This window comes from Leptinotarsa decemlineata, unplaced genomic scaffold (genome assembly GCF_025532065.1).
Source record: "Leptinotarsa decemlineata unplaced genomic scaffold, Ldec_3_MD MMD2_tig00000576_RagTag_RagTag, whole genome shotgun sequence".
In the NCBI taxonomy this organism is placed as follows: domain Eukaryota; kingdom Metazoa; phylum Arthropoda; class Insecta; order Coleoptera; family Chrysomelidae; genus Leptinotarsa; species Leptinotarsa decemlineata.
Genome location: NW_027412551.1, coordinates 3,480,801 through 3,505,119, shown reverse-complemented (window position 1 = coordinate 3,505,119; position 24,319 = coordinate 3,480,801). Strand labels below are relative to the sequence as shown.

At 33.3% G+C, this 24,319-nt stretch overlaps 4 protein-coding genes across 12 annotated transcripts; 2 read left to right on the top strand and 2 right to left on the bottom strand.

Annotated features, from left to right (window-relative positions):
* The first annotated feature begins 476 nt into the window (after nt 1-476).
* On the top strand, nt 477-22,313 carry LOC111505261 (venom allergen 3). 8 transcript variants are annotated; one of them, XM_023160036.2, is made up of 8 exons: nt 479-647; nt 3,710-3,877; nt 5,811-5,907; nt 5,966-6,101; nt 8,871-9,115; nt 12,955-13,089; nt 13,267-13,395; nt 13,446-13,661. In XM_023160036.2, the coding sequence occupies exons 1-8, from the start codon at nt 546-548 to the stop codon at nt 13,658-13,660; spliced, it is 1,227 nt and encodes a 408-aa protein (XP_023015804.2). In that variant the 5' UTR covers nt 479-545; the 3' UTR covers nt 13,661. The 8 variants fall into 8 exon arrangements, with proteins under 8 accessions (XP_074030385.1, XP_023015804.2, XP_023015803.2 ...); XM_074174284.1 differs by having other exon boundaries at nt 477-647; nt 12,955-13,395; nt 13,451-13,661; XM_023160035.2 differs by having other exon boundaries at nt 12,955-13,395.
* On the bottom strand, nt 14,328-15,050 carry LOC111505264 (COMM domain-containing protein 4). Its single transcript, XM_023160042.2, has one exon. It carries the CDS (start codon nt 14,987-14,989, stop codon nt 14,426-14,428), a length of 564 nt encoding a protein of 187 aa, XP_023015810.2. The 5' UTR covers nt 14,990-15,050; the 3' UTR covers nt 14,328-14,425.
* LOC111505263 (putative ATPase N2B) lies at nt 16,468-18,267 on the top strand. Of its 2 annotated transcripts, none has more exons than XM_023160041.2 (2): nt 16,468-16,622; nt 16,679-18,267. In XM_023160041.2, the coding sequence occupies exon 2, from the start codon at nt 16,692-16,694 to the stop codon at nt 18,033-18,035; it is 1,344 nt and encodes a 447-aa protein (XP_023015809.1). In that variant the 5' UTR covers nt 16,468-16,622; nt 16,679-16,691; the 3' UTR covers nt 18,036-18,267. The 2 variants fall into 2 exon arrangements, with proteins under 2 accessions (XP_023015809.1, XP_074030391.1); XM_074174290.1 differs by having other exon boundaries at nt 16,488-16,588; nt 17,843-18,267.
* On the bottom strand, nt 19,758-23,415 carry Nle (notchless protein homolog 1). The gene is made up of 4 exons (XM_023160034.2): nt 22,790-23,415; nt 22,381-22,640; nt 22,123-22,317; nt 19,758-20,130 (listed from the first exon to the last, which is right to left on the bottom strand). The coding sequence occupies exons 1-4, from the start codon at nt 23,413-23,415 to the stop codon at nt 19,781-19,783; spliced, it is 1,431 nt and encodes a 476-aa protein (XP_023015802.1). The 3' UTR covers nt 19,758-19,780.
* Between the last annotated feature and the right edge of the window lie 904 nt (nt 23,416-24,319).

Genomic DNA, 24,319 nt, shown 5'->3' with positions numbered 1-24,319 from the left:
AAACAGCGCTGTCTAATGTTGGATTATAATAGCGTTGTTTTTCAACTAGTTGCCTTGCAGTGAAAGACACAGGACGAATCTCGTCGGCTGTCAATGTCGAAACTTGGTTTACAACTGACCGCCTTATGGAGCCCCATTTACCTCACAGATGATGTCTTTGTAAGGAGAAATATCATCGTCTTTACTCAGACTTGTTTCTTTAAGGATAGCAATGCATTCGTTATTCAGCCTAACACCACTGATAAAACCTATGGTAAGTCGTTACAGATCTGTTCGATATCGGATCGTAAATGCGGTGTGTTTGGGTTCTGGTTTTCAACTCTTCAACGTAATATTTTGTCCCATACTTTTCAAATATTTTTTTTCATAATTTCCAGCAAATAATTTATGTAGCCATATTCATACATCTGTACCTACTGTAACAAACCAATATAACTTCAGTCAATGGAACAAAGGAAATAAATATATCAAAAATCTCAAACTTTGGAAATCCTGTATATGAACATGTGTCATCTGTTATTTGACAACTGCTAAAGTATTGAAAAATGTTTTTTCTGATACAGTTAATAATTGTATTTCAAGTAGCTTCTGCGACCGATTACTGCAAAATATGTGAAAATGGGACCCACACTATGTGCCTGTTCAATGTAAGTATTTACAACAATTATATTTTGTAATATAAGTTGTAACTAAAATTTTACTTCTCATCAAAACTTCACTGATTCATTACTCAATGTACATTAAGTAAAATATCGATATTAATAATTGACGGAGTAGAAATAAACTGAAATAATTGTAAGGAATGAAAAAGAATGAAATTCAAATCAAGCTAACTCACGTAGATGTAGCTTGGTTAGTTACATTCCAGACCATAAAGCGGGGTTACTTTGCGACACTTATGGAATATTTCACGATACTTATTTTTTAACAAGCCTATAACATGCATTTGCAATTAACAAACAACATTATGAAACTCTTATTGGGATTAGGATTGAATGATAAAAAGCAAATTAGTCGAAGAGAACAACGGTTTTTTATATTTTTTTCCGGGGCAAAAATGTTAACCCAAAAATATCTCATCGAAAGTCCTAAGGACTTGAGGTCCTTTAATACTGACAGTCAACAACGATATTAAAAATGTTCATCTTCGGAGATCAAATGGGTTCTTATATTCACCAAATTGGTGAATATCTGTAAACATTTAGATTTGGAATAGTACTTGAAAGCAACACTACTGATACTCTGATACTTATTTAAGAACTGATACTGAGATCAATTGATCAATTATTAATGAAATGTCAGCTATTTATATTATTGCAACATTGCCAATCTCTGTGACGTGATTGCAGCTGTTGGTATTGTATAAAAACAATTCTAACGAATTTATTAGTCACGCGATTCATTTCCTGATCATATAGTGTTTCAATCTTCCACGTCATGTCTTCAAGTTTAAAACATTCCTTAGTCGGTATTGTCGACTCCTGTTGCTTCCCGCTTTTACTAATTACCTTTCCAGAAGAGAGGTCTTAGTTGTCCCTCATAAAAATTCATTTCACTTTTCGCTCCAGTCGGAGAGTAAGTGCCTGTTGCTGCTTTTTGATTAGTAAATAATAACATTGACAGTGGTAGTGAACTGCCAAAATGATCCACCCACAATACGAACACTCAACAAATTGTCTCTGATCTGGATTCCTGGCCAAATCGACATGAAAGAAAATGAAGCTGCTGATTCCCTTGCAAGGAAGGGCTCTGCAAGCAGTTTCATCACACGTTTCTCCAACCAAGTTGATATCATCATGAGATGAACTATTCTGGTTGGACGGTAGCTGGTTGGTTAGCATGAATGGCGTGTTTTACTCATTCAATCTACCGCTATTTTAACGTTACTGCGTATTATTGTGCGAGAAATCGCACGTTCAAAAGTAATACCCCGATAATCCCGAATTCGCAAAAGTTTAAACTTCAGAAAGTTGTTGTTCGTGAAAGGGCGATAGTGGTTAACGGAGAAACATATTTCAACATTTTTTTCAACACATAAAAACTTGTTACGTACAGATGGCTCACAAAAGAAACTGAAAAAAGTACCATCTGTACAGAGGAAAACAAAGAAAGAAGGATAATAAAGTAAACAGAAAGGATGAAAAATTTAAATTAGGCAATAAGTATATATGTTAATCGATGTTAGTCTGATAATTGAATTGAATATCGCTTCATCGTTATAAAACAACTTTTCGATAAAAGATATTTTGAAATTGCTTCAGTAGTTTTTTTTCAAATGCATATTTTTGGTATTGTTGAAAGTTAAAACCGACTAAGTTGGCAAAAAATATCAACATTTTTTATTTTTGTTACTTCATAGTAAAACGTTTAGTTTAATGTAATTTTTCTTTCCAAAAAAACGCAGCTTTACTATTTGTCAATGATTTAAAATGTTTTGAAATAATTAAAAGTGAAACTGATGCATTGTGTCTACAAAACGATATAGATTGCCTATATATAACTGGTGTTCGCAAAATGGTATGTGTTTGAATGCATCCAAATGCCAAATTCTTCAATTTCATCGAACACATTACCCAATCACTTTCGAATATAGTATAAATAATCGGACCTTACATTCTGCTATTGAAACCAAAGATTTAGGTGTGATCTTAGACTCTATACTTATATAGCTATAAATAGCTATAAATCACACATTTCCGCTGTTAATTAAAAAAATCTATGAAGATGCTTGGCTTTATAAAAAGAACCACCCCTGATTTCACCAACATCACTACTATTGAATCTCTTTATTTTTCCCTAGTTAGATCTCATCTCGATTATTGTTCCACAGTCTGGTCCCCTCATTACGTTACATACAAAGTGAAACTTGAGGCCGTACAGCACAATTTCCTACGATATATTGCGTGTGTACTATGACTATACTGCATTGGAATGCATTTTGAACATACCTTCTCATGAGGCTCATAGAAAACATAGATTTAATACTTCTATTCAAAATTATCAACGGACTGAGTTTCAAACCCGAGCTTCTCTCCAAAATATCTTTACATGTCCCCAGTCGTTCAACTAGACAGGTGCAAACGTTTCTTTTCACAGATTTGATTATTCACATAACAGATTTATTCCCAGAACTAACTCTTTAAATAACCTTCAAATCTTCAATACATCAGTTTCCCGCTTTAAAAACCATATTCTTCACCTAGCTATGTAATACTCTCTGCTTGTGTTGTTGTATTTTGTCTAGTGGTACTTGCCTGTTAGAATAATAATAGTTAATATTGTTATACATTTTGATTTTTCTCAAATAATCTACTTATTGTTTTACTTTGAAATTGTGTTATTCTTATAATTTACTTTCAATCCACTATATTGCATCAAGTACAACATAACACTGTACTACTTATATCTGAATTGGGCTTGCCCGTGTATATACATAAATAAATAAATATTATATCGATTTTTAATAGTAAAGTTTCAACTTCAAACGCATGTTTCTCGAAATTACGCTCACTACTACGCTTTTACTTATGACAACTTCAAATATGGGATTTTCAGAAATGAATTTGTTTAGTTTTCAGATTTTTTAACTTCGTTTCATGAACTCAATTTTTCCAAAATTTTAACTGGGCTTTGTCACACTTCGAAAATGATTTGTCTTTTTTTATCTTTCCAAGTCTGGCTTCACCCTCTAAGTTTATGTCTGTTCTAGGAGGGGCCAGGGCCAAATTGCTTAGATTACAAAAAAATAGAAATAACTGATCAAATGAAAAAATCCATTGTCGATATTCACAACGACATCCGCAATCATGTCGCATCTGGACGAGAAACGAGAGGAAGATTGGGTGGCCAACCACCAGCAGCTGATATGTCTCAATTGGTAAGAATTTTTAGATACTCAGCTGAATATATTAAATATATTTCTACGACAGTTGTACCAACTTTTGATTCACGAAAATTGAAATTCTGACGATAGTGTAACCACAACACAACAAAATAAGCAACGCTTCCGAACGCTCGGAATTGTTCGGAATGTATTCGGTACAAATTAAGAGTGATTCATGTGAAAATAAACAATGAACGGTGGAAAGTCATCTTCAGTTCAATCAGGTTGGAGTCCAGCTCCCTTACCCTTTCAGCTGATTATTTAAACAATGAACGATTAAGTGATGCGACCCCATATTTGCCAACTGCAGTAAAATAATGACATTTGACAATTTTACATTTGCTAATGAATAAATAATATTACTGGAGTTTTTAGCCAACACCAAATCGTTATTTTCAACACAGCGGAGGTGTTAAAAATAACGATTTGGTGTTGGGAAAAAACTCCAGTAATATTCATTACTACACCAAAGGTTCCAAACAGTGCATCGTAAGTAAATGAATAAATAACCTATATTTCTGAATTCCTTCTGCATTTTCATTTTTGGGACATAATTGGTATTTCTACATAGCTGATTCTTCATTCTGGAGCCCCAACTTCATATAGGACGGCTGGAAACCTCTTTTCTGACATATTCTGAAAATCAGTTTCTCATTTACCAAAAATGAAAATACAGAAGGAACTCAGAAAGATAAGTATTTATTCATTAGCAAATGTCGAATTGTCAAATGTCATTATTTTACCGCAGTTGGCATCACTTATAAGGTCAATAGCTCCTTTATCGCCAGTGTGCGCAGACATACAGAAAGAAGATTCAAGCATTTATGAATACGAGCGTAAGGACCGCCGTAAATGCACCGTACTATATACCAAACAGATTCATATACAGAGATCTAGACCTGGACATGCAATATGTGGACGTGTATATGAGAGAACATGCAGAAAGCACGTTCGATAGAATCAGATCGCACTTAAATCCAGCGTTTCGCGATCTACACGATGCGTTGAACATGGATGACCCCAGGTTCCGAGAAAGGGACAAACATCCAAGGCCGACTAAACAAAACCAGAGACCGCCCCCACGAGTCGCCGTCAGGCGGCTCTGGCAAGTATAACATTCTAGAGTGTACTAACCATATATTCTCTTTCAGCAAAACCGCGATTTCACTTTTCAAATCACATTCTCTCAGCTTCACTGAGAAACGCCCGACTACTATAACTCTGGCCGCCGTTAGTTTTGGGGGCCCCCATGCAAAAATTCAGTTAGGAATCCCGCGACAAACAAGAGCCAAATAATAATTAAAACGCGAAGTTAAATAGGGAAATAAAAGCACCTAAAGGCTGGTTTCCAACCAAAAGAGGTTAGATATCAATCTTGCTGAAGTACCTAGCAGCTGGATTGAGGGCAGTTTCCTTAAGAAACGGGGGCGGAAGGAAAGGGTCGCCAGGTCCAAACCTGCGGAAATGATTCCGTAAGAAGGGAGCTTGCGACTTGGGCACACAACCCGGGAGGTATCACTGATCATATTTTTCATGCCGCACTTTGCTCTTGGATTTCCATATTTTTAGTTAATTCCACATCATATTTCACAGCAATCATTTTTGCAGAAGAGACACCATTAATTTACCTCCATAATTACAAGATTTATTTCTCCTTAAATTATTTTTGTGGCACTACGTAAGCAATTTTTTTCTATCAAACTATAAGCGTGGAGGGGTGTAAGTAACGTAAACACAAATACCAGAAAAAAGTACCTCTTTTGATAACAAAAATCAACGGTAATAATAAAATATAAAATTTCTTTCTCAACCGGCTCTTTATCACATATTACAAGAGTCCAATAGTAGTGGTGATAAAAGGAGGTACCTATTCCTTGTTTCTCTTCATACTATGGAAGTCACCTAATCTCACGTTATTTGATTGCAGGTGTGGGATGAGGAGTTATCTCTAATGGCACAAAGATGGGCCGATCAATGTGTCAATATAAACGCTACGTTCCAACACGATTTTTGTAGAAAAACAGGTACAATTCCATTGAATTATTCTTTCTTCTTCAGTATAATTAAGTGGATATTTTTCAGATCGATTTGATGTTGGTCAAAACATACTAACCGCTGTCACTATCAACTCCAACCTGCCTGAATTAGCTAATTTAATTTTGAGTTGGTATAAGCAAGTTTCAGATGTGATTCCAAGCGACATAAAGTATTTCTCTGGGTAATTTTTTGATACTATTATAAAAGCGAGCGAAACGTTTTTGACATTCCCTATAAGTACGGTGGGTAACTAAATTATTATGTACTTTCTCAACATTTGTAGAAAAATCATTTTCATTATTTCTCAACAACTGAAGCGCTTTCTATCTTTTAATTTAAATAACAAGGAGTGTGTGAGATATCATCGAAATTTTTCATTCGCTCGAAAGACCTATTGATGCCATTATGTGTGGAATATAACATCGTTCAAATGTCCGTCACGACTTCTCTGGGTGGAGCGCATCCGAAACGTTCAATTTTCCATGACTCTGGCGCATAAATCAGGCTGAATTTGACCGATGGCATGGGTTATGTTTGCTTTGAGGAGGGCTGTGGTTTTTGACTTATTCGCCTACACTGCGACATGAGAAAACCCCACAAATAAAAAGTTTAACGGGGTCAAGTCGTTCTTCCAACTTTACGCAAAATTTATTAATATCATGAGTATCATGTGAGTTGAATGCCAGGCAAGCGTTTTGTAAACATTTTTACATTTGGGATGGATTGTTTTCGAAAAACTCAAGGAAAAAGGGCCATTTCGTTCAAAATGGAGAATGATTCAAATAAAAAAATATAGTTTAGACCTGATAATTTTCTGACAATAACATTTTAAAAACCTTCTGTTCCATTTCTTGTACGACCTTTGGTTAGGAAGGATTCCATTCGTAGTAAGTATCTAAATTTATAAAAGCTGTGTAAGATCGTTTGCTAGATTATTTCTCCCTAGAGTTATTGTTTACAGTTTTACACTATTCCAAGATTTTTACGTGCATCATCTACAACTGACGGCATAAGGCTGATTCTCATCTTTCATTTCTGAACTATAAAAATCATACGTTTTCAAGAAGTATTGTACGACTTCCTAAAAATTTATCAAAGGCTTGCGGTCTAAATTCACTGGCGTGTCTCCATCTGGAAAGTAATTCAATTCAGGACTCTCATTAGTCGCATTTCATCTGCTGATGAAATTTCAGTCGGTTGAGTTTTTTACTGGATCTTTATTTCATCTTGTGGAACAACCCCTGAATAGTACAACTATATTATTGGATTGGACTTTTTTATTCGATATAAAAGTTATACCTTCTGTTGAACGAACGATGAATTAAATTATTTGATAGTTTTACATATCACAAAATTGAATAAAATAAATTTATTGTTCATCTTAAAATTCTCTATAAAAAAGTTATTAAGCTTTTTTAGAGTTAAGTGTTTTTTTTTATAAACGGTATGTAATTCATAATTTAGACATATTTTGGGCGTTTCTTATATAACCATAATATTTGAAGATATTTTTCCTGAACAACATAAATGGCGTCCATGCAGACGGAGAAATCTGACAGGCAATTGCTTTTTCTTAAAGTGAAAACTGATTCTGAAGGCATCATTTCTTTCCGAGCAATTCTGGTCTCTTTTTTTTTTCGTTTGATGTAGAATTTTCGTATAAAAAACAAAATTCATTCATTTGTACGTTGTTACAAAAGACCAGATTCATGCATATTTGCAGGAGATTAATATTTTAAAAATATGATTGTATTTGTAATTTGTGGGAGATTTTTTGGGGAGACAAAAATTAATGTACTTCAAATGAAAAAAATCAGGAAACCAGATTTGCTCCGGAAGGAATGATCATTTGGAAAATAAATTAAATTTTATTTCAAAAAAGTGGAGTGGCGTAACACATTAATATTACATTACTATTCAGAATGATTCAGTGCAAATCTCGCAATAATAAAAAAATTATGCAAAAAATATAAAATGAATATCTACAGTCATTCTAAAGTCATAATAAAAATTTTTGTTTTTTTATTTTAAGCACTCTTTGTTTAGGGCATGAAGTTTTTTCTCAACATGAACCCAAAAATTACCTTGAATATTATGTTATTGTACAATACTTTGTGGGACTAACAAATGAAATACTCATCTTGTCGAACAAATCATCTCTCAATTTACAATACTGATTGTTTCTCAAGCCTTGCCACGTCCGAGCGCGGGAAAGTTTTGAAGTATTTTTCTCGCTCAGACAGGCCGCTATCTGTTTAGGACAAGGCTCTCATTGATTCAAGACTCAGAGTAATTTGTCTTTTGTTACTCTGAGATTCAAGACGACAAATGACTCAGAGCAAACCAATACGAAAATTCTGACCACAGAAGAAGGATAATTTACTGTTCTATGTCACAAATTAGATCTGTCAATGAGCTAAGAGGTTAGTTACATTTAGAAAGACCAGTTTTTGCGCATCGGGTGGAATCCAAAAAAGTTCTTTCGGACTAACTTATGGTAAGAGTTGAGGAGTATTTTAATCTTGAGAAGTCTGGAGTTAGAGGAGTCTTTAGATTCAGATAAACAAGTCTAGATCTCCTTTAAATTTTGATACACATGAATGACGAATGAAAATTTGTGATGAACAAATAACTAGCTGAAGCAATTATTACCTATCTTACTGTGTAGTAGTTCCGCGGGTACTGTGAAGATAATGTTTGTTCAGACTTTTCAGAAGTTGTTCTGCGGAATGAAATAAAGGTCTGACGAATTGTTTTCTTGAAATATTTGCTTTAATATTCGTAACTATCAATTCGGTGTTCCTGAGAGAAGAAACTTTTTCAAATATTGCATAGTATATAGAACGCCAGGTAGGTATTTCTTAAAAGCAAGAAATACCTTACTATTACTCTTGAATAAATATTTTGCTACTCGGTAAAATGTTATTGGAACAATATTTTTTCTTTCTAGGATACGACGGGGTCAATTAGTGATTGGACAATATACCCAACTGGTTTGGGCAAAAACTGAATACGTTGGTTGCGCATTATCCGTATTCAAAGAATCAAAAAATAATAAGGTTTATAATCATCGTTTTATTTGCAATTATGGTCCTGCCGGCAATGTTATAGGGGCTCCCATCTACCAAATCGGACGTCCTTGTTCTAAATGCCCATCAAAAGAATGTGATATTATTAGAAGCAGTCTTTGTCGAGGTAAATGGTTAACAATTTTTCAGAAGAAGCAATGATATTTATGTAATGTCATTTTCAAAACTTCATCATTTCTAGATCTAATCGATACCCAAAAGTGGTTACAAGAAACAAATCCTGATACAGTTGGGTCGACGAAGGAAAACACATGTCATCAATAAAATACGCGATGAAACACGTTTTTTTTTACAAGTAAAAACGGGATACAAATTAGGTAACATGTGCATTTAATCATCGAGCGTTCTTGTTTAGATGATCGCTCGCACTCGTTACATCGAAGAGATAGATATAGGTATATAACTATAAAACCAAATTGATGACAGTAAGTTTTATAATCAAAAATTCAAACCTTAAACTGGGAATAGCTCTGTTTAGTGTTTTGCCAAACATTAGAGTTGACAATTGAATAAAAAATATTGTTTCACAGATTAATTAAAGTGCAATCGAAATTTATGAAAATAAACTTTGAACATGGGGTTTTCATTCTTAGTGAATTTCAAAAATGACAGCAATTCTTCATTAAAAGGTTAGGATGGTCGGTGTAGTAAACATCGAATGAACAAATTGATGAAGCACGAGTATTCCTTTTCCGACCCAACGTAGATATTGTGAAGGCATTGTGTTGTAAATTGCTATCTCAGTCATTTGACCATATTAATCTGAAAACCCTGGCTCAATGCGCCTCAATAGAGGCAAAAGCCATTAACATAGAGAGAGGGTGTTTCAATCAATTTACATTATTTCATAATTGGTAACAGTGGTATAACACTTGTAATGGTATGGAATTATTGTGATCGTAATCGAAAAACTTTGAGAATTTATTAGATTTTAATGAAATGATTCAGTAGTTTAGGCATACAGCATTAATATTAAGTACACATGGTAACTGATATTTACCATCCTATGATAATGGAAATCATTGAAATGTTAATACACTCTACTTCTCGTGATGTTACCACAATACGCAACAATGCCAGCCACCAATGCGTTTATTGATTTAATTTGAAGTACTCATTGTCATAAGATGAACAATATCAACTGTATGTGCGCTAGACAGAGATGTTTATGACCAAAACAGTATCATATTAATAAACTCGGTAAAATTGAAAGACTCATATTATATGTCATCAGTGATTAAACCCAAGAATGGACAAAAGAAACATTTTTCACATGTGACAGCTAACACTAATAACAAATACACATAGTAGAATAGTATCCAACATAGAAATAATATATGTGCTCCGAATGAAATCCTTGTCTGAGGCATTTTCTGGGGCTCATATATTCAAAACCTATTCGTCTGATTCAAGATTTTTTGCGTTGAAACGATGCATTACATCAACTATGTTTTGAAACACATTCGTGATGATTCAAAACTAACGTGAATTTGGTTTTGAAACGGAATTTAACGTTATGTTATGTCAGTTGTCGGAATAGCCACTTGGTCCATATTTTGAATTAAAAAAAAGAATTCTAGTACACTGGTGTTAAAAACGCAGTTACATTTGTAACATTTAGGCAAAAATTATATGCAAAAATCCGATTCTAATTGAGATTAGAGAAAATTGAAAAGTTTGTTTATATTATTGAATTGACATCTGAGACAAATTAAATCATTCCATCCTGGCGAATCTTTTTAATGATTTTACTACGAATCGTTACACGCGAATACACGCTCGAAAACGATTAAACGCCAGGAAACACCTCTGATATTGAATATTGGATGTTTTACTAAATTTTTTACATTTATATTATAGCCGCGCATGTTGGTAGTCTGCCTAGTTGAATTTGCACTCAAATGTTCAAATATATTATATTCAAGATGAGCCTGACGATTTTTAATTTTTCGCATAATCGGATCAGTCTGTCGGTATATTGTGGTTCCTATGAAAACACTGTCAAGTTTGAATGTCCATCCTTCTGAAAAGTCGAGAATTAACGCAGATACTTTCTAAATTTTCGTTTCCTAATTGACTCAACAACCACTTATGTTTGACGGAAACCCGTTACTTTCAGGTATTTTCTTAATGACTTTCTTCTCGATATCGTATCTTTCTTTGCTTAAGGAGAACGTAACCAGCCTATGTACAAGAAAGTGAAGTCCGTTTTTTCATTGTGAACAATAGTGGGAGCCGCTAGGAATACATCTGAAAGGGCTAGTATTCTTCCTATAAACATCAAATTCTTAATCCTTATCGGCGTTTCTTATAACTGAAAGATCTAGGAATGGTAGCTTAGTTCACGAGAAGTGTAAAACATGATTACACCGATTTTGGCAGAAGTTTGCAAGTATCTAGATAATTCTAATACAGTATCTAATAAATGTTGAGGATTTGGTAAAATATCAGTTTGTCAAGTTCAATTGAGGCCCCCTTAATAAAATGAAATCCAATGATGAATGAAAGGCAACAATCATTTGAAAATATCATTATTGAAACAATATGTTGTTTAGCGTGCACGTTTCACGAGTCTTTGGTAATATTAATTTACTTTCAAACTAAAAGGCATTTTTTGGGAAGCTCCATACCAGACATTCTGATACATTTGGAGAACGCGCATGTACCACTTAATACATTATCGTGAGGTGACAAGAGGTCCCTTTATCGGAGAATCGAGTGCGCTGAGTAAACGCGCATTTGCATGACAGTCATCATAAGTTTCGGTTACTTGAGAATAGGGAAAGCAACATTCCACCATGGACTCTGATGATGAGAACAAGGATGGTATGTGTTGAGACTAAAGGCTAAGAAAAGTAAATCTCGATATTTAATCCTTTTTTACTCCTCTTTTTAGACAATACTTAACTCGTCCCCACTTAATTGTTAAGGAGGACAACGACTGCCACCTGCATGACGGTGGGTACTGACATGTTCCGATACTATGTGTACTTGTCATTTGTCACTATGGATATTGGGGATAATATCCCCATGGCTGAGACAGCAACACAAAGTCTGAAAGTTAAATCGTTAAATGTTCTGAAGTCTCCAACTTACTGTTTTTGGGGTATATAGCCTTCCACAATCTAAAAAATGAACAAAGCTAAATCAATATAATCTACTGAAATGTAATAAAGAGCAAACTGAAAAGTTCGCCCAGAAAAGTTACTGAGTAATATAAAACACTGAAGAGTCCAATTAGTCAGTAACTTGTAGTATTCATGAATTTTGCTTTCAAATTGAAAAAAAAAAAACAGCAGAAAAATTGTGTATTTATACTTAGCTTTCTTTAAGGATTGATGTTTCGGAACATAAACTTTTCCGTTTTCAAAACCTGAAATTCACTTCAAAACTTTTGCCACAAATTGTGAACAGCTAAAATACTCAAGTGTTGAGTCCCCCACAAAAAAAGTTTTTCAAAGAATACCTCCAACTACCATTTCGTGATTTCTCTTTCTCAGTCGATATTGAAACTTGACTTTGCAAACAGACCACCGTTGGGGCCCTCGTTTATTTTTGAGTTTTCTATCGATCACATGTATGGCATATGAATTTCAATAATTACCATATTGATAAGGTACCCTGAAATATGAAAATGTCCAAACAAGATAAAGTGTATTATTTCCAAAACTTCTTACTCTCCACTATTACACTGCTAACCCAATCGGATCGCCAGAGTGATTTTTTAATTGTCCATCTCCTGGACTTGGACCACTAGAATGGGTTTATTTTATACTTACCTATTTACTAATTGGTAATAAAATATTTTACTTGAGTAGAAAGTGGGATTAGTGAATATTTGAAATAATGAATAAAACCAGCTTAGTTTCACGGAAAATGATTGAAATAATGGTAAATCTATAATAATTTTCAATATAAAGTTCATAAAATTATACTTTGTTTCAGGTTCAGATGAAATGTCGGCTATGTCATCTGAAATTCCCTTCAACTTCACTCTGGAGGATTCTCTGTTGATGAAAAATTATCATTCTATTTGCTTCATTCTTCCTGATGAGAGTTCTCAAGCCACAATGTTCAAATGTAAACATTTGTTAAATGATCTAGTAATTAATCAACAAGAGAGTGAACGTTCAACACATCCTCTATCAAAAGTATTAAAGAGAATAAAAAAGCTTGATAAACCTTCAAACAGAAATAATCCTTTGGGAGAAATAAATCATGATGTGAATGTAATTAATTTAATTCAAAGAATCAAAGGTACCTCAAAAGATGAAGTTTCAAATTTGATCTCAGATGAAGATTTGGACAATGAATCTAGAAGAGGAAAGGAGGAATGTTTCAAATATTTTGGAATTATCCAAAATAAAGATTATACATTCAAACAAAGTAGGTATTCATTATAATTTAATCCTTTTGTTGCATTTGATCAATTTCAGGTAAGAATCAACCAATTTTTTTGGGGAATGAGGTCGTTTTTCCTAACAAAGTTCGCTTTAGAAAAGAAAAAGGAAAATGGAAAGATGGGCACTGTAGATGTAACAGAATTTACCGTTCATCATGTAATTTGTACAAACCAAAACCAATGTTAATAATTCTGATGGTAATTTTCATGTATACCTTAGAATTATGTTCAATAAATTTATATCAATGAATTACTTCCTTTCTTTATAGATCAACTTCACTGTTTATTAAAAGTGTTCTTTCAATCCAGCTATAGTTTTTCTCTAACTTTTCAAATTTTATGATAATACATTAACAATAAAGAGTATTGAAGATACTGATTCCTCTCTGTCAAATCCAACAATGCACAAATAACACTACTACCACTGAAGCATATGGGACCAGATCAGAAAAGGATTTATTGAGAAACATAAGATTACTGAGGAAGGAAGCTGGAAATGTGCACACGAAAACCTTTTTAAAAACGATCTCTGAAAAAGAACTGGAGCTGTAAGAAAACAGCAGGGAATGGGCCAGAATAAATACAGGAACACTGGACATTATTTATTTAGAACACTTGAACAATAGAGGGATATGGGCAGCTCATCATGTCATATGAGAACTAGGCAATCAGAAGAGAAGAGTAATTAATGAACAACACAAATTATGCCCAGAAAAAATGACAAACATCTAACAAAGGATCAGTACAAATTAGTACACAGAACAATTATGTTGGAATGAATTTCATGAAAAATGCAATAAGCCCATGAGGCTGCAGTGTTGCCTGGAGACTTGGAAGAAATCAGCTAGTCAGACAGCTCCCCGGTAGAAAAAATATATACATTTCATCATGTAATGTGTACAACATGAAAACATCCTTATTAATTCTAATAATTATTTATATTCATATGTATCTTTTAATTACTTTCCATAAATTTGAATCAATATATAACTGAAATAATTACTTTAGTTTTTGTCAAGAGGATTCTTTCAATTCAGCCATGCTTTTCCTGACTCCTTTCAAATTTTCTAATAATACGTTAACAGTGAATGGTGTTAAAGTTACTGACATGTCTTCCCCGTTAATGGTCAAATCCAGCACAGCACAATTAATGTCACTGTCGACTCTAACACTGAAGTTGTCCAATGGATTCACTCTCAGAGATACTGCTTGGAGTTTTTTGGTCAGGTTTACAATTTGGTCATCTAATAACCTCTTTAAAGAAATGCTGTGCTCTCTTGGTAGTCCTAACTGTTGCAATTCACTTTGTAGAGCACTGCTATCACAGCTAAATCTTGCAGCAGATGTTAGGATATAAGTTAAACAAGCAATACAGGCTTTCAAGTCTATTTCGCAATCCATTTTTGAATCGACAAACAATTTTTCAGCTTTCTCCATATCTATTGGTGGGTTAATTATCGCCTTGGCTACCAGCTGACCCAGAAGCTTTAATTTTACAGAAGAAATTCTAGACAATGTATTTATTTCAACCAATACCCAGTCCGGGCAATCTGCATCTCCACAGAACCGAAATTTCATTTTTAATTGCTATACCTGATTGCTATCTTTATTTTATCAATTGATTATTTTCTCTTCCAGAAGAGAGTGATCAGAGAATCGACGAAATTTATGGAAAGAAGTCCAAAGTGTTTGTCAGAAAAAGGTTTCTGGAACTGAATAACGGCGACGACTGTTTCTGTTTATTCCACTTGAATTGAAAATAAAACTAATTAACAAAAACTTGGAGAGAATCTTAATAAACTACAGACCTGTATCATCCCTTGAGATTATAAAAGTTCAATCAAAAACTAACTGACCTACAAAAATTTACTTTACAAAGATAAATACCTTTACTGTTATTTCGTTATTTCTGTCTGTTTCTGTTCAATCCAGTGACGTAATAATGAATATGGACTGGCCACTGAAGAGAGAACATTGACTACATCAACTAAAAAAAGATGAAGATATTGACGTCCTGCCTTTTACGTCATTCATACATTATACAGCGTCATGAACTTTTACGTGTTGCATATTTCCATGTGAAAATTTTGGGATTTGATTTGTCACATGATACTGTGACGCAGTGGCCAAAACGTGTAATCCGCAGATGTAATATATATAAAAGTGACGTCACGCCCAGTCTATATATATATATATATATATATATATATATATATATATATATATATATATATATATATATATATATATATATATATATATATATATATATATATATATTATCATATCTATGGTTCAATCATTAAAATGGGTCAATTACAACTATTGGATTGGGCTTGAAAAAATAAAATTAAGGACATTTTCAAAAAGAAGAAATATATTATCTCATATATATGACAGACATATATATGAGATAAAGTCATAAAGACATATTGTCGTCTATGTTGCTTAAGATGTCCTTTCACTGAAACTTCTCAGTTGCCTCTTGTTACGTAATAGATGCTCCATTTAATTTTCAAAGCGATTAGGAAAGTTGGTCAAGAGAACCATTACTAGAAGGTGATTCTGGCGTTATCGGAAAAATATAGAAAAACCAGTGTCACTATGAAGGGGGGTTGCGAAGAGTCGATTTTTGACAAGGGGGTACCTGCAGAAAGGGGGAAAGTATGGTTGCAAACAAGGTTGGTATCAGTGACATTTGGAAGAATATTTCTAAATTTACTATTCAAGTAAATTTCCTACCGGAAAAGGAGATTTATACCGGAGAAAACACCAATATAAAAAAAATACTAGTTAAAGCACTAGTCCACAAAATCAAATCCATCAAACTGGTGAAAATAAAAATCAAATTAATATATAATCGAAATAGTGTTTGAACTCAGGATTCACTTCAAGAACCGGGACAATTCAATTCTATTATATTTCCGTACTTCACGTATTATTACCCCTTTTTCTGAAAAGGAAAAGTTTGAAATATACGAAACCCGAAGATGGATTTGAATATTTCCAGAATATTTGGTCATGATGACATCACAGATGCTTATGACAGATAACAGTTCGCAGCAGTTGGTGGACTGGCATGGCATAAGATATGTAGTTAACAAAACTAAAGATGGCGCAAATTGTTGATTTAAAATACACTTTAAAATTGCCAAATTACGTAAACGATTATTATGGGTACGTGAGAAAAAAAATAATTCATTTGAAAAAGGTAAATAATAAATCAATATATTTTCTTTCAAAATTGAAAATTTTCGTGTATTATAGGTGCAAAATAAATATGGCAAAATTAAATTCAGTTAGGAAAATTATATTTTATGAATTCTATACAAAATTAAATTCTTCTGCACCCAATTATTCGATGAAGGTCTCGCACGAGATTTTAACAGAAGGTCCAGTACGAATTTTAGAAAACAAAATTATGTCCAAGGAGCTACAGGAAGATGAAGTTCAGATGAAAATAGCTCACCAGCTTCAAAATGTACATGATAACATCAAAGGCTACAAACCTACTGAGAAAAACATTTTCACCAAATTTTTTACCAAAAAACAAATTGCTCCCAAAGGTTTGTATATTTACGGATCTGTTGGTGGGGGAAAAACCATGCTGATGGATCTCTTTTATAATAGTTGCAATATTCAAAGAAAAACGAGGGTGCACTTCAATGCCTTTATGGTAGAAGTTCATAAAAAAATGCATGAACTGAAGCAAGAAGTTGTTGTGGATTACACTCAAAGAAAACCTAAACCGTTTGATCCTATACCACCTGTCGCTGAAAAGATTATTCAGAAATCCTGGCTTATATGCTTTGATGAGTTCCAAGTGACTGATATTGCTGATGCAATGATATTGAAGAGACTATTCACTCACTTGTTTGATAATGGAGTTGTGGTCGTTGCTACAAGTAATAGGGCCCCTGAAGACCTGTATAAAAATGGTTTGCAACGTTCAAACTTTATTCCATTTATAGGTATTCTTAAGAACCACTGTGAAGTTGCATCTTTAGATTCTGGCATAGATTATCGTTTGAGAAGTATTGGAACCAAAACAAATTATTTTGAAAAATCTAAATTTGCAATAGATACTGTCAGTCAGATTTTTAAAGTGCTTATTTCAAAAGAAAATGATATAGTTCGTAGTAAGACTTTTACAATTCTAGGGAGAAATGTCAGTTTTGGAAAAGTTTGTGGAGGAGTCTTGGAGTCCTCTTTTGAAGAGCTGTGCTCCAGACCTCTTGGTGCTAACGACTATTTGCACTTGACTCAATTTTTTCACACGATAATCATCAGGGATGTTCCAAGAATAGATCTCATCAAAATGCGTTCAGAAGCTAGACGATTCATAATTCTTATAGATGCCTTATATGACAACAAAACCAAAGTTATAATTACGGCAGAAGTTCCCATTGAACAATTATTTTTTATTCCCAGAGATAGACCGAAAGAAATGAGCGATGAAAATAGAATGCTAATGGATGATTTGAAAATGGGGGATCAAGACTTAGCAGCAAATATTTTCACTGGAGATGAAGAAATTTTTGCTTTTCAAAGAACTATGTCAAGGCTCAGTGAGATGCAAAGTGAAGAATATTGGGGTAAAAAGAAAAAAAAACGTGTTCAGTAAATGTTATAGAAAAATTAAATACATAGGTTAAGACTATCGATATTTTTTGTTATAATTTGTTATTACCAAAGTCTTTCAACCACATGTACTTAAATTATACATACAAATATGAAACTGTTCTTCAGTTATAATATTATGTGACTTGTCCATACAACGAGATTTTTGTACAAAAGTACTTTTACTTTTCATATTTATTTATGTTGACAACCAAAAAATAAATTATTGCATTGTTTGATGATTTTTAATGCCTCAAATTTGTTTTTCATTACTACTAGTTACAGTGGAGTGAAGTCTACTAAAAGTATGCATTTTCAAACTTGCATTTACCATTTTTCTTTCCAATCAAGACTAGCAGAAAGAAGCAACTCAGCACTTAATTAGAAAGAATGGTTTCTATATTTACAAACAGGTCACATGGCTAATAGATGCTTTTTGAAAACAAGATGTGGGGTTGATAATTGTAAAAGAAAACAACAGTTTCCTTCATGTTCCAAGAGATAGTTCATGCAACTCACCGTCAAATTCGCAAGCAGCCAGCATCCCCAAATGAATTTTGCCATGGAGCATATGATACTGAAAGGATCACTCTATTGAAAGTACCATCGGTTATTCTTCGTGGTCCGATAAGTGAAACGAAAACTTTCGCTCTGATGAAGGATCAACATGCTCCATGGTTGATGAAAAATTAGCTAGGAAATGAACTTTTCTGGACCAGTTGTTCCAATGTACCAACGGTATTATTCATTTTGAATTCCAGCAAGTAGCAAAAACTTTTTTTTTTCAGTATAATTAATCTCTGAACAGTAGGAAATTGAATTTACCAAGCCACAAAATTGGTGTAGAAACTTGGTCTCAAAAATTTCCACATTTAGATCCTGAAGTTATTGAATCTGTTGAAAATGCTAAAGCTGAACTTATCAGAAAAAATAATTGAGGTTTGATTATCCCATGCCAGGTTATTCAACCAAGCATAAAGTAACTTATCATGTGTATATCAAAATTAGGTTGGACTATTGATGATTTATCTAATAACGAACATATTCATGGCAATCTTTGCTGTCGATATACCGACAATGAACTCCATCTAATGGTGAAAGATACTTTCAAGCAAAAAGCCTTTGGTATGAAAGTAAAAAAAAGATCCATTTACTCTGTAGAAGACCGCAGAGCGTTTTACTATACAACAGCTTCATCAAGCTTGTCTATACATGAAGAAGATATTGAATTGCGAAACACGTGTTGGGTTTTTGAAAATCTCTCACTGTTTCTCGAATCAATCGCTAGATAAAAACTTTTCCAGAATCTTTCGATATATTTTTCTCCCTTTGGAAGTTTCTCTTTCATTCATATATTAATAGAGCAGTAGAAATCTGAAAAAAGATTTATTGTAATAGCAAAAACTAAAATATTATTCAAACATTATGTATATCTTCACACGTAAAGGAAAATTCTAGGACTCGGTGAAAAACTATTTGAAAAATAGCAAGCAATATAAGACCGTTTTCATAAAATGATCTATAAATTATTAGTACTATTGAAAACAAAATCTAGTTTTACAGATGATAGAGAATCTGCTGACAAAATGTATAATGAAGAACAACCTTTGAAGAGTCTGAGCAGTACACGTCAAGGCCAAAAAATACCCTTTTCATTTTATCCAATCTGAAAGTAGGGTTCACACTTTTTTGTATTTTTATCCCTTACGCAATAAAACGAATGATATGTATAAAAATCATTTATTGAATTTAATTTTGCCATAACCTTAAGACTTTATCTTTTCCCCCTGATGCAACTTTCAATCCATCTGTAGACCAGTCTACAGCATAAATCTGGTCACCATGACCAGGTAAGTCAATCTCTAGCTTTTTCGTTTTCAAATTCCACAGTTTTAAAGTAGAATCAGCACTTCCGCTTACCATGAGCCGAGAATCAGCAGAAAAAGAAACCATATAAACAGCTTGAACGTGTCCCCGGAATGTACAAATGAATTTGCCTGTTTTTGAATCCCACAATTTTATGGATTTATCGAAAGAAGCTGAGGCCAGTAGTCTACCGTCAGGAGAAAATTTGACGTCATTGACAAGTTGTTGATGACCTGAAACAAAAAACAATTATTCTTTTTCCAGTCCAAAGTTGGTTTTTGAAAATGAAGTTAATTTGATGTTTAAAATGTCAAGTCAACTTTGAACAAACAAAAAGTTATCGTTTTGTTATAAAAAGTAGAAAGTAAAAGAAACTATTAGAAGGTTATCCCTTATGAAGGTTATGAAGCACGTCAGAGAAGTACAAAGAGATTCTTCATTCAGAAGTATGCAATTTTTCAAAATGACTACTGAAATATCGCCAAAAACATTTTTCAACTTCCTACTCTTGCCTTGAAATATAAAAAATGAAGAACTCAAAAAAGAAAAAAATTTGAGGATGTATCCACAGATATCTTCTTGGTAAATATACCGTGTGTACTTTTTGGTATTTGTCAAAGAAATCATCAACTGTTCCACAAAAAATAAAATCTTTTAGAAAATATATTTTTTCCCATCTTTCAATATTGAAAGATCATATCTAGTAGGGATTCCAATTTAGTTAGACTCATTCACTCTATGCATAAAGCTTCTGAGTATTGTGAACTTTTTCAAAAACACAACTTATTACATCAAAATAAATCAATCTAAGATGAAATTGAAGATTGCAAAATACCGACTTTCTAATAAACGGCTATTGCTACTTGTATCAAAAACAATCTGATGTGTATAACAAAGATGTGTAGCTCATGCTCAGAAGTTTCTTTCCAATACAAACTGGAAGAGAAAGCCCATTCGAAACAACTACTTTCGAACATATTTATAAACATTTAATTATATGGAATCGCTTTTTCCTATTCAGTTTATACTCCAAACATTTGTTAAGGAATTGAAACATATCATTCACAAAAACACTACACGTTATATATGAAAGAGTATTGATACAAAGGTTCACATACATTAAAACCCATGTTAACCAAACTCATATTAATGAAAATCTGGGTTACCCGAAATGGCTCACTCAAAAAACAAACAAAAATCACCAGGTTTTTCAATACATGAGTTTTGTAACTAATAGAACAATGAATTGTAACTAACATACATTGTTTCAAAATATAAAACTCAAAGTATAACCTACAGAACATTTTCTTTAGACACCCATTTCAATAGGATACTTTTAGGTGTTAATAGGTTAACTAAAAAATTCATTATTAAAAAAAGCTATTCCCTTTAATTCATTTAACCGAGATTTGACTGTACATGAAAAACTATCAGAAAGCATTCCCTTTCCTGTTCAAATATAGGATGATTTCTTGTCTTTTTTATATGTATACCCATATTAGGGTATAATAGTATACATAATTGTGGGACATCGTTTCTCTCAACATTAATGATCAATGTCATTCATGGTGCCTCCAAAATAATTCTCATAACTGTTTTGTTATTTCTGAAGCTGTTCCAACTCTTTTTATTAGTCTCATGTATTATTAAGACCCAAAAGTAAGGTATGGTAGAACGTGTTGTAGATTGTTAATTTGACCATCTGGATAGAGTAGATGAAATTCCTTTAAGAATGCTATTTGTTGATCAATCAACACTCCCAAATATTTCACCACACATGCATTTTCTATTTCATTGTTAGCAATCATTTAATTTAAGCTTCTGTTTCCAATATTGGGTATGGCATGATTTACTACTCAGTAAAAGGCAATTCAATTGACAAAAAGTCAACAGGGGTTTAATCATCAATTATTATCGCACTGTTATCAGCCATCTCGAAATTTCATGAACGAACAATCCACTTCAGAGTGACTTATCTACCATATTACCCAACACCAGTTCGGTTTCCAAAAGGCCTCTTGGCCTTGGGGGTCCACCAAACCAGCAAAATTCTGAAAGTGGTCTATGACAAAAGAGTTTGCGAAAAACCTCTGGACTAGAACATTTGATAGAAGTTAGGAACTTGTTTTTGCATAAAAGATGAATGTGCTCAATTTTACTTTGTTTTTTCATTATTTTCTCTTGAAATAATGTTACTTTTATGATAAGATCATCAAAAACAGTACCTGTTAGCCTTGCCAATGGTTTCCTGTCCTTCTCTGGATCCCAAAGGAATAGGGTGAAATCATCTGAACCTGATACTAATCTCTCACCAATGGGTTCTGTCACCCCATAATACCTCTTCAAAGCAAAGTCTTGTGATTTCTTCTTGTCTGGCACTATTGTATCTTTATCAGAGTCCTTGACAGGATCAAAAGCACCTTAAATATATCCTAATATAAATAATTTATTTACATTACAAATATATCTCTTAGAAATATTACCTATTCTCAAAATGTAATCTGTATTCAAAGCTAACGTATTAACCCAGTGGGCATGTCCATCTAGAGTTCTACATAACACCCCATCCTTTGCACGCCATACCTTGACAGTTCTATCCTGAGATGCTGAGTAAATGAGTCCTGAACCACCCCATTTAACTACAGTTACAGACTTTGTATGACCGGAAATCGTAAGTTCTGTCCTACATAATACCGTATTCCATATTCGAATATCGCCATCTTTTGACGAGCTTGCCAATAGCCTACAATCAAAAGTTGTTGAAATTCACAAGTTGATTGAAAATTACACCTGACACAATAGTAAACAAAAATTTGAGATCAGCAACGACCGGAAACTCGACATTTCTAAATCAATTAGGTATACCTATCAATTTTGTATATTTTCAATTACCTGCATTCGGGATTCTTATGGTATGGTTCCCAACACAAACTTGTAATCCATTGCTTATGCCCTACCATCGTTTTTCCTAGCTGGTTTCCAGTAAATGGATCCCAAATATTAATTTTACCATCCTTGCAAGCTGATGCAAGTTTCATACTATCTGGAGACCATGCTATACACAAAACCCAGTTTGTATGCTGTTTACATGTAAAACTTGGAGTTTGTGTATTAACGTCCCAAAATCTGACTGTAGTATCTCCAGAACCACTTGCTAAATGTTTTCCATCTGGACTAAAACTGACTGAAATCACTGCCTCAGCATGTCCTGGCATAGAACTTGTACATCTTGTCACTGGACGAACTTTGAAAATTGCCTGTTGTTGATAAATTATATCTACAACTCCTTCAATTTTCAGGTCAGACACGTTCAAAGCCTTTTGTAAGGAGTCTGTTATTTCAGTATTATTGACGTAGAATAAATACGGCATAGGATCCTCCTGATGCAAAATTGCATTACAAATCAGTGTGAGTTGTTGAACAGTACAGTCTAGAGGTAATTCCATCATGTCACCAGCTACTTCTCCACTCTCTGATTTGAAACAGCACGACAGCATTTCAGTCTTTGAGGCGTCCATAATCGTTTATTTTAAAAATAATTGAATTAAAATACAACTCGTTTAAAGGAATTCATAACCTGTTCAAACATAACCTCAAATAGGCAATCAATCAAATAACCAGCGTTGCCAATAGAAAATTATTAACCCCAACTAATTAATCTGTGTCCCAACCCACTTCCAAATGAAGACGAACACGAACATTCTTGCCACGAGAGAGCGCTGAGGGATGTGAGTTCTCGTGGTTTTCTCGTTATTTACATATACAAAAAATTGATTTATTTGAATTATGCGACGAGGAATTGGGAAATATTCTATGGCATGAATGTGTTTATTTGTGTTTTGGAATTTGAATATGAAAAGTTGTAATAAAAACATCAACACTTTTTGAATATTCGATTACGAGAAATAGAGAACAGTCAATTTCCAGCCTTTGTTTTATTTCTTGGAAACAACATTCTAAAGGAGGGAGAGGTTCAAGATTCGTGGTACTAGGACGGAAGGTATTGAGTAGTAATGTGATAAGTACTGCAGCCTAGTTAGAGCTGATTTTTTACATGTTATGGATGTTACCATTTTTGAAATCTATGAAAAATAAAATAATAGAATGTGTGAAATAAACTTCAGAAATATTAAGAATACCAGGACCAAAATATTCCGATGAGCTAGTTGAAAAAAAGAATATTAAAAAATGGGAAACAAATAATATATGTAAACAATGAAAATTAAGATGGAACAATTAAGATAGATGCAAAAACACAAGTATTCCAAATCAATTTACTTTACGATGATCCGTTAGTATCCACTGTCGTTTTCAGTTTACAATTGATCTATTCTGATTTCTATTATTTTCATGTCATTGATCCAAACTTATTCATTTAATCATTACTTTTTATTTCAGGTCAAAATAATTTGTTATCTTTAC

What these genes read in the sequence shown, in the direction of transcription:
- LOC111505264 (XM_023160042.2), bottom strand. Translation starts at nt 14,989, where the DNA reads ATGAAATTTCGGTTCTGTGGAGATGCAGATTGCCCGGACTGGGTATTG.
- LOC111505263 (XM_023160041.2), top strand. Translation starts at nt 16,692, where the DNA reads ATGGCAAAATTAAATTCAGTTAGGAAAATTATATTTTATGAATTCTAT.
- Nle (XM_023160034.2), bottom strand. Translation starts at nt 23,415, where the DNA reads ATGGACGCCTCAAAGACTGAAATGCTGTCGTGCTGTTTCAAATCAGAG. An exon ending in CATAAGAATCCCGAATGCAG is followed by an intron (nt 22,641 to 22,789) that starts GTAATTGAAAAT and finishes TTTTGATTGTAG; the next exon opens with GCTATTGGCAAGCTCGTCAA. An exon ending in AGATTACATTTTGAGAATAG is followed by an intron (nt 22,318 to 22,380) that starts GTAATATTTCTA and finishes GATATATTTAAG; the next exon opens with GTGCTTTTGATCCTGTCAAG.
- LOC111505261 (XM_023160035.2), top strand. Translation starts at nt 546, where the DNA reads ATGTTTTTTCTGATACAGTTAATAATTGTATTTCAAGTAGCTTCTGCG. An exon ending in ACACTATGTGCCTGTTCAAT is followed by an intron (nt 648 to 3,709) that starts GTAAGTATTTAC and finishes TGTCTGTTCTAG; the next exon opens with GAGGGGCCAGGGCCAAATTG. An exon ending in AGATTATACATTCAAACAAA is followed by an intron (nt 13,396 to 13,445) that starts GTAGGTATTCAT and finishes GATCAATTTCAG; the next exon opens with GTAAGAATCAACCAATTTTT.